The following is a 9,918-nucleotide window of genomic DNA, read 5'->3' as shown; positions in this document are numbered from 1 at the left end:
AGAAAGAAAGAAGAAGGAAGATGGACAGATGGATGGAAGTAGAAAGAACGATAGAAGGAAGGATTATGGATGGACAGAAGAAAGAAAAAGAAAAAAGAATGGACAGATGGATGGAAGAAGAAAGAAAGAAAGATGGAAGGAAGGATGGAAGAATAAAGAAAGATGGATGGATGGATGAAGAAAGATGGAAGGATGGATGGATGTATAGAAGAAAGAAAGAAAGAAAGAAAGAAAGATGGATGGAAGGATGGACGGATGGATGGATGGATGGAAGAAGAACCACGTATTTTGTGAATACTTTGTCCAATAACACCATTCTTTTGCATTTATGTTTCTTCCTCAGGGTGCGTTAACTTAAATTAGCCTCACATGCTCTGCAGCTCTGAATTGAGACAGTTTAGAGCTCTGAATGATGGCCTGTTTGGTTGCATGGTAACTGCATGTAATAGTTAGTAATTTTTCATTCAAAGAACTATACAAGCAATGGAGAAGAAGGGTGTGTGTGTGTGTGTGTGTGTGTGTGTGTGTGTCTGTCTGTCTGTCTGTCTGTATGTACCAGGTGAGGTCAGATTGTGAGAAGAGAGAGAGAGAAAGAGCACATGTGAGATTCTACTATAGAGCCTTGGGTGTTGAATGGAGGAAAAAAGTACGCCCACACTAAATATGTTTCTTATCCACAGATAAGCATTTATTATTTTGTCATGCTTTTTGTCCAGCACTTTGTTTTTCCTAGTGAAAAGATTCAGCAGCACATTCTTTCACAGTCTTGCATTCAAATGCACATGATACATACATTGGGTAAAAAGGTATAACTAATGCTTTGGTCATCTGTGAGCGACCTCACAAATATGGTCACTCGAGAGCACCTCAAGGCAGTTTGACCTTACCCGTTTCAGCTGATGTTTACATAACACACACACATCACACAAACAGTTATAAGACATAAATTTGTCATGGCAACATTCAGGATCGCCTGTGGGGGAAAATGGCAGTATTATTTGCTTCTATACTATCTCAAGGTAAACATAAGACAAGATATTGCTACAATTAACAGTAGAACACTAAAGAAAACAAGATCTTGCTGGATTAATTAATTGGTATTGATCTTGTTTTGGTCCCTAAAGATGAGCAATGAGACCAAAAACCCATTTTCAATCCACTGTATCACATTTCTCGGAAGATGAAATCTTATTTTCTACATTAGAATGCATTTCTCCATATTTATTCACATGTCCATCCTTTATTATTCTATCTTTTCGCCTCTACCACCCACAACTGCCCCTGCTTTCCACTCTTTCTCTCTTCCTCTTTCTGTACTTTTCTTTTTCTTTCTCTCCTCTTGTCCTTGCCCTTGCCCTCTCATCTTATTTCCCTACTAGGCAAGGAAAGGACCAATGAGGAAAGCTATGACATCAGCATGCCTCCCAAAGAACAAAATTGGAGAGAAAGACAAGGCAAGTACAGGTAAAGAATGTTTGAGAAGCAGACCAAACAAAGTCATCCATGACCAGTGGTAGACATTATTCTGACAGTCTACCAGTCTGTCAGCAAGCACGTCTTATTGATTTACCAATCAGCTTTGCCCACTAGTCAAACCACTTTAAGGAACAGTAGAGATGTCAAAGCTATAAAGCCAGCTATAAAGTCTGCATCACTTTCACAGTTGAGAAATGATCTCATTCTTTCTTAAGTTTCCATTTATTGCTTTTTCCTTAAAGTCATTCCTAGTTTTAGCATAATGCCAATTATTTCTTGACTGGTATTGACTGTTGATCTAAATTGATAGTTAAAATAAGAAAGGATGGAGTTTGCCAATGTCTCACAGGAAGTGAGAAAAAAGCAATTACAAATATGAATTTCAAAAAAGAATATAGTCTTGGAAAGAATTAGTTTGAATCTATTTGACGGTTAAGACACAACATGTTAACAGTATTTCAAAATTCATGCAGCCAAACATAAAAAGAACACTCATAAAAATAACTCGTGCCATTAATTGATCTTTCCATGCACTGGCCGAAGAAATACCATAACTGACATTACCCACAGTGACATTCTTGGCCAATCAGAACAGTGAAAACATAAGGCCTTTCGTAGCACTATTTACAGCTCTCTCTGCCAAGATGTCGTATTTACAGAAGTGATAATTGCTTTCATAGCTGGTGGGTGATGTAATAAAATATTTTGCCTTCTCTTGTGTGTACTCTCTCTCGCTCTCTATACTGTATGCGCACCTTTCTTACCATGATTTTGGTAATCTCTGCTTCTACTTCTAAGCTCCTGGCTCCACTTTCTGTGTTTCACTCTGCTCCTTCACACTTTCGTCTTTTGCTCTTCAAGCTCTGAATAATTTTGAGACCCTTCTGCTAGTCAAATGATTTGCTCAAGATACTGTTACCAGTAACAATTAACAGAGCTATAAATGTAGCTATGGCATTAGCAGTGACAGCATTATTTGGAAAGTTAGAGAGAGGTTGTCGTGATGACATTACAAGCTATAATTACAACTAACTATCATAGAAGCACTTAAGAGTGGTTGAAAGTTAGAAGCATACAAATATTGTACATAAACCTAAGATGAAGATTCATATCCTCTGTCTGCACTGACAGTGTCAGAGATGGCGTTGAGTACATGTGCCCTCAAAAAAGAAGGACAGAGTTTCTGCTTCACTAAACAAGCCCTCTGAAAAATTTTCATACATTTCCTGAAGGACCTGTACTGCCCAACATTCCCTGCTCACCACTGTATCCTAAATCAGTGTAGTGCCCTCTAGATGCCAAGACCTAGAGGCTCAAACTGAACAGAACAAAGATACAGGTGAGGTTGATGGTAAACAGGAATCAAGGCATTTAAGAGTTTAATTGAGCAAACAGGGTTTTCCCTCCTCCAAAGAGGAGAAAAATGAGGGGGATGAGGGTTCTTCGGAGATTGATAGATTCAGCCAAACAGAAGATGGACAGAGCCAGTCAAGACAGACATGGAGAGTAGCAAGAGAGAAGAAGATGAGGATCGCAAATAAGAGGAGGAGGGGGGCAGAGACTCGAATTCGGGTGGGCACTCAAGCTCAAAGCAGCGCAGGGAGGTGACACCTGCATCTTCATTGCCATAGTTGGCCCAGTACTCTTCTGGGTCAAGCTTGGGAAGAAGAGCTTCTTCATCCCCAAGCTCATACTTTGTGGATGTAGATGTGATTGAGGATTTTCCTCCAGGGAAGGGGTACGCCTTGGTCTCAGAACTCTTCTCAAAGATGCCCTTGGAGGTGCTGGCAGGCTTGTGCTTGGAGAACCACCAACGGGTCTTGGTGCTGAAGGTGGTGGTGGTCGTGCCAGCAAGGGAGCCAGGGTCAGGGAGGGGGCACAGAGCGAAGTCCATCTCCCTCAGGAAGCGCAGGTCCTGTCCGCGACGAGGGGCTGGGGAGGCGCACAGCACCTCAGAACTGGAGAGACGGGCGCCACGGAAGAACTCCCACAGAGGGCGAGCCTCACAGCCGCAGGCCCAGGGGTTGTTGTTCAGCCGCAGAAACTCAATGGAGGCAATGTCCCGCATGGCCTGTCCGGGCAGCTCTGCCAGGGAGTTGTTGAAGAGGAAGAGCATGGTCAGCCTGCCCAGGTCGCGAAAAGCACGGCGGTTGACCTGACGGACCCTGTTGTCATGGAGCAGCAACCTGTCAAGGTTGACCAGGCCACGGAACACATTCTCGGACAGAGTGCGTATGCGGTTGCCGTGCAGGAAGAGCTGACTGAGGTTGATCAGGTCAGCAAAGAGATCATCCTGGATGAAGTGGAGTTGGTTCTCCTGCAGGTAGAGGAACTGCAGGCTGTAAAGCTTGTGGAAGATGTCATGGGGGAGGGCAGCCAGGCGGCAGCGGTGCATGTGGAGGCTCTGGAGCTTCTCCAGGCCGCGGAAAGCTCCACCCTCAAGACGGTGCAGGTGAGGGTTGTCACCCAGATCGAGTTCCTCCAAATCACGCAGCTCACTGAATGCACCAGCCTCGATCCAGGTGATGTTGTTGGAGAAGAGCCACAAGACCTGGCATGTGATGAATAGATGGACAGAAAATAGGAATCATGGAGGAATAGGGAGCACAGGGTAAAGGATAGTTGAAGAGATGGAAGAACAAGCAAGTTGGGGAGAAAGAAGGGAGAGGTAATGATTGCAAACATGAAATAAGTGGGTTGATGTGTGGAAAATGTAATAAGGTGAAGATTTGGGGGGGAGAAAAAAGAAGGGTGTGTTATACATTTGCCATTTCCCTTTGGTAAAGTAGTTCTCATATCTCATATTTTTCTGTAGGCTTAATAAATATGCATCAATGTACAGTTTATCCACAAATATCAGGATTAAACATTCTCACACTCTTACTCATTTACTGTACACACACACACACACACACACGTTTGCTCAGCTATCTAAATGGGGACATTACATGGACTTCTATTGTTTTTATATAAAGCTAATTGTAATTACTATAAACTAAACCTAACCCACACCTTCACCTAACCCTAACTCTTTGCATTATTAGAATGTTAAAAATCTTTATTTAATTTATACGTGGATTGTTTCTCAAAATGAGGACCTCAATGGGAGGTTTTGTCTCATTTGGCTCACTTTTGGGTACAAATTTGTCCCCAAACTGTAGTTAAGTAAGATCATACACACACACACACACACACACACAAACACACACATATGCTCATCCTTACCTGTGTGCCAAAAGCAAAGGACCCCACTCTCAGTTCAGTAATGCGGTTGTTTTGCAGAAAAACGCGCTGGGATTCATAGGGCATGCCGGTGGGCACAATGGTGAAGTTCTGCGCCTGGCAGCTCACTGTCATGGGTGTCGGGTAACACACGCACCGGTGAGGGCAGTTCTGCGCTGGCACGGGCTTTACCACGACCAGCCAGACAACCAGCCAGAGCGAGAGAGCGCCTGATGGAAAGAGAGAAGCGCGTCACATTACTAAAATTTTTGCATTGGCTAAAGCGCGCGTTCATGCTTAACGCCTAGACGGGAGCTGTCCAATCACTCTGGTGCTGAAACCAATGAAGTCGTCAATAAACGTATCTTCATATACAATACTATTTGTGTCTAATATTACAATAAAAATACATAATAATAATGACAGTAGCTCTTTTGTGTTTTATGAATCTCAAAGCGAATTTTCAAATTTAATTTTAAACATGACTCTTCTTCAAAATGTACAACTTTAAAATAGAATCAAACACTTGCTTATATTAATTTTGTGTGAATAAAATCTGAATGTATAATCTCAAAACATTACTTTAAAACATCTTAAGCATCAAAGACAAAAGATATTGGAACCAACTGTTGCTGCACAAAACCAAATACATCCCTGACACTTGTTCATATTCTATCTCTTTGAAGTTCTTTAAAGGCAATAATTCCCATACTTTAAGCACTTGAGAAAAGTTACAGCACTTTAAATGCAGATCCAGACAAGATATGAACAAAAAAGAAGCAGAAACTCACCCTTAAATTTGTGCGCAATGGAGCTGCGTTGGCTCCGCGTAAAAGTAGATGTTTCCATTCCGAACCAAAGACGAGAGCGAGTTAGCCTGAGGAGTTTAACGAATGATTCCCTGCTATCTCCGCTGATGTTCTGGTTCCCGTGTCGGAGCGACTGAGAGAGTGCCGAATGATCGGTCCCGGGCCCATTTTATACCAGAGCGCGATGCGCGCCTACGGTTGTGGGCACCACGGATTCTCTACGACGTCACCAGTCGGGTCAAGCCCAAGCGAGGGCGGCAAACGGAAAAGGCGGGGCGGAGTGAGGTAGGGAGGGCTTTAGCGCACTAGTTTGGACCGAGGGAAGTCGTACGTCTTAGCTCAGAGTTACGTAGAGCACCACGATTGTGGAGACGTAGTTTGGAAAGGGCGGGCAAGGCGCCCGTTAATGACTGAACAGAGAACAGGCGAGAAGTAGTGCACGAGGCACATGAAATAGACACACAGCTCGTTTCTTGGCTTTGGATCCGAAATGCCTCTGGATATTGCTTTCCTCCGCATTATTAGTGACAAGCCTAAAGGAAACCAATGCAATATGTGCTAAGGAGACTCTATTCTCTAGAGGCACAGAAGTCATGACTTCAAATAGATATCTGAAGTTGAAACACTGAAATAATCGCAATTTGAGATTTAATAATGGGTGACTAAAGTTATTACTACATACAGTTAACTGCTGAGAGAAAAGTAACTGTATAGACCAATGAATAGAAAGTATGCTGAAAAGATGTTAACATATGGTAACAACCAAATTAACTGGTTTTATTCAAGTCAAAAATATGATCTAACATCACAAAATCAACCTGAATACATTGTTACATCAACAAAAGTACATTTTAAGTGTTATATACAATTGTAGGGTACCACTTTTTTCATTTTTGGTATGTATCCACTGATAATGTTGTTTAGTCTAAAGTTTTCTGCACTATATAGGCTCATTCTATGTTCACAACACTGGTTAGGTTCACATCCAATCCCATAAAATTATCTTTAATTTGTGAGATAAATGTTAATCGCATTAAAAGTGTATGTGCGGAAAATGCTTATCACGTAGCACCATTCTTGTGTAACAACCACAAAGGTTTACTAGCAGTCTACAAATCCAGATAGACAGACAGGCAGACAAACTGAAAGACAACAGTGGACCCAGTGGAAATCCATGTTGTTTTAGCACCTCCTCCATTCACGCATGTTCTGGACGCCTCTCTCTTTTCCTCCCTCCCTCTTCACCTACACAACACAGAATGACTGGACAAACAGGCTTTCCCCGCTCCACCTACATCCACCAGCTGGAAGGGTGTATCATGTTTATTACCCTATTGCCAACAGACAGCCAAGTGTATGGCATGACTGACAGCATTTGGGTTGTGGTACAGTTGTGTTGAGTGTGAGAGGAGGACAAATAAATGAAAAACAACAACAAAAGGATTATGACAGAGGAAGGATAGGACGAGTGCGATACAGAAGAGGTGGATGGAAAGAAGGCGTTTAGGAAACCAAAAGCTTGGGAAAGAAATGGCACATGACTCATAGAGTGGAACTAGTGGAATATAGACTGCACTTAGTGGGATGTTGCACACAAGTCTTGATTAGCGTGCGGGCCAATAGCCTAATGCATTAAATCTGTATGCCATCTAGTGTTCCAAGAGTGGCTTTGTAGTGCCCTAAGGGAGTGCTCTACTGTGGCAGCCCACATATAATGGCAGATGTACTTTGTCCTGTTGCATAGAGAGGGCAGAATAAAGTCATCACTAAGTTTAGAAACTGCGTCACACTTTAAGGAATATTCAAAGTTTAATTCAAGCTAAGCTCAATCGACAGCATTTGTGGCATAATGTTGATTACCACAAAAAATTATTTCGACTCATTCCCCCTTTTCTATATATATAAAAAAAGCAAATATTAAGGTTACAGTGAGGCACTTACTATAGAAGTGAATGGGGCCAATTTTTTGGATGGTTTAAAGGCAAAAATGTGAAGCTTATTTGTTAATAAAAACATTTACATACATTTTTCTGTTGAAGCAGATTGGCCCCATTCACTTTTCTTTTCTTTTTTTTTCACAATTTCAAGTGCCTCACTGTAACCCAGATTTTTGCTTCTTTAAAGAAAAGGAGGGACAAGTCGAAATACATTTTTGTGTTAATCAATATTATGCCACAAATGCTGTCGATTGAGCTTAACTTTTATTGAACCTCGAATATTCCTTTAAGTTATTGCCTGATGGGCTGCCCATAGCAACAGTATGCTGCTTGAATACTTTCCATTATTATTATTATCCATAGAGTATACTTAATTTCCAAAATAAACATTAAAATATAAAAATCATCACACCTTTTTTTATAATCTTTCAACTCATGTCATGACCATTTAAACCCAGTAAACCTAGAAATTTGTGCATGATACACAAGGATGCTAGAAAGACATGACATAACTAACCACAAAGTACTGTTTACAAGAAGCAATTTCTACTGACAGGAATTATGTTGGTAACATAACATTAAGTTCATCCACCTAGTCCCACTTCAAAAGGATGGTTTGAACAACAGGTCAAATAATAAAAAATTGTGAGTGCTTTAATAAAAATACAATCAGCAAATTTTGTTTTTAAACCCTCAGGTATGATTGTCACCTAGACTTCCATTGTAAGTGCATTACTTTAAGGAGGCGTCTTGTTTGATGGAAGAGCTGAAATTATATCCTGTGGTCATCGACAGCATGCCTCAGATGCAATCGTATATTCCTTTAAGATAGCTGCCGTTTGGCTAACTGTGATGGGGTGCCAAAAGACAATTTGTGTTGTGTGAGACTAACCTAAAATAATCACACCCGAAAATTAGCTATAAAATTCCTTTTGAAAAGTTGGGCCCCTGAAAGTCATTGTGTTAATATCTTAGGCCAAACAAAACAAAGTCCAGTGGGACAGGGACAAAATTAAATACATTGGTAACACTTTACAATAAGGCTCCATTTGTTAACATTTGTTAACAACATTAGTTAACATGAATGAACAATACTTTTACAGTATTTGTTAATCTCAGTTAATTTCAACATATTTGAAATTTTTTAAATCAAAAGTTGTATATGTGGGGGACCTGGGTAGCTCACCAAGTAAAGACACTGACTACCACACCTGGAGTCGCAAGTTCGAATCCAGGGCGTGCTGAGTGACTTCAGTCAGGCTTCCTAAGCAACCAGTTGGCCCGGTTGCTAGGCTGGGTAGAGTCACGTTGGGTTAACCTCCTCGTGGTCGCTATAATGTGGTTTGCTCTTGGTGTGGCGCATGGTGAGTTGTTTCGTGGATGCCACGGAGAATAGCTTGAAGCCTCCACACGCGCTAGGTCTCCACAGTAACGCGCTCAACAAGCCACGTAATAAGATGTGTGGATTGACTGTCTCAGACGCGGAGGCAACTGAGATTCGTCCTCCACCACCCGGATTGAGGCAAGTCACTACGCCACCATGAGGACTTAGAGTGCATTGGGAATTGGGCAAGCCAAACTGGGGAGAAAAGGGGAGAAAATCCAAAAAACAAAAGTAAAAGAAAAAGAAAGTTGTATTAGTTAATATTAGTTAATGCACAATGACCTTACAATGAAGAATTGTATTTCTATTAACTAATATTAACTAATATTAATACATGCTGAAAAAAATATATTGTTCATAGTTTGTTCATGATACCTAATGCATTAACTAATGTTAACGAATGGAAACTTATTGTAAAGTGTTAAGTGTACATTTTTATTTCATTAAATTAACATATTTGAATTTAAGCAAATAGAAATCAAATATCCTGTTGTTTGTGTAAAGTACACAGAAGAGCAGTCAGGGGCGGGTTATATAATAGGTTATATATTATAGATGTGTCCTCAAACACACAGAGTCACAGACACTGCTCTGCTCCAGTATAACTGCCCTGCTCTGCTTTCTGTCTTGGTATTAGAATAGTTACAACTAAGCCCAGAGCCTTGTAATGGGGTTGCAGGTGAATCTAATGACGAACAACCACAATCAAATGTTACAGATCCCTACGGTACCTTCACTATCTCCCCCCCTCTCTCTCTCTCTCTCTTTCTCACATTTTCTTCATTTCCCTCACACTAATCTAATTCTCTGATGTATCTTTGTTGCAGTTTATGCCTTCAGAGCCAGTAGTGATGATTCAATCTCTCTCTCTCTCTCTCTCTCTCTCTCTCTCTCTCTCTCTCTCTCTTCTTCCATTCTTTTTAGTGTCCCTAAAATCTAGGTGAAATCTTTATTATTACTATTCATTGTTTGATAATTGTTTTTCGTGTTTTTTGGACCTTAATCCATGTAAATATTTACATATTTGTATTTATGTTAATATCAGGATCCCTACATATTAACAGAAACTGTTATCTCACCTTCGGTCATC

General features: G+C 40.9%; 1 protein-coding gene across 1 annotated transcript; it reads right to left on the bottom strand.

Annotated features, from left to right (window-relative positions):
* Positions 1-699: 699 nt before the first annotated feature.
* Positions 700-5,646, bottom strand: rtn4rl2a (reticulon 4 receptor-like 2 a). Its single transcript, XM_051703125.1, has 3 exons — positions 5,490-5,646; positions 4,702-4,928; positions 700-4,027 (listed from the first exon to the last, which is right to left on the bottom strand). The coding sequence occupies exons 1-3, from the start codon at positions 5,545-5,547 to the stop codon at positions 2,936-2,938; spliced, it is 1,377 nt and encodes a 458-aa protein (XP_051559085.1). The 5' UTR covers positions 5,548-5,646; the 3' UTR covers positions 700-2,935.
* Positions 5,647-9,918: the final 4,272 nt, after the last annotated feature.

Source organism: Myxocyprinus asiaticus, chromosome 7, assembly GCF_019703515.2.
Source record: "Myxocyprinus asiaticus isolate MX2 ecotype Aquarium Trade chromosome 7, UBuf_Myxa_2, whole genome shotgun sequence".
NCBI classification, from domain to species: Eukaryota; Metazoa; Chordata; class Actinopteri; order Cypriniformes; family Catostomidae; genus Myxocyprinus; species Myxocyprinus asiaticus.
The sequence above is the reverse complement of the archived record's forward strand: the minus strand, read 5'-3'. Positions and strand labels throughout refer to the sequence as shown.

What these genes read in the sequence shown, in the direction of transcription:
- rtn4rl2a (XM_051703125.1), bottom strand. Translation starts at nt 5,547, where the DNA reads ATGGAAACATCTACTTTTACGCGGAGCCAACGCAGCTCCATTGCGCAC. An exon ending in CATTGCGCACAAATTTAAGG is followed by an intron (nt 4,929 to 5,489) that starts GTGAGTTTCTGC and finishes TCTTTCCATCAG; the next exon opens with GCGCTCTCTCGCTCTGGCTG. An exon ending in CCTTTGCTTTTGGCACACAG is followed by an intron (nt 4,028 to 4,701) that starts GTAAGGATGAGC and finishes ATCACATGCCAG; the next exon opens with GTCTTGTGGCTCTTCTCCAA.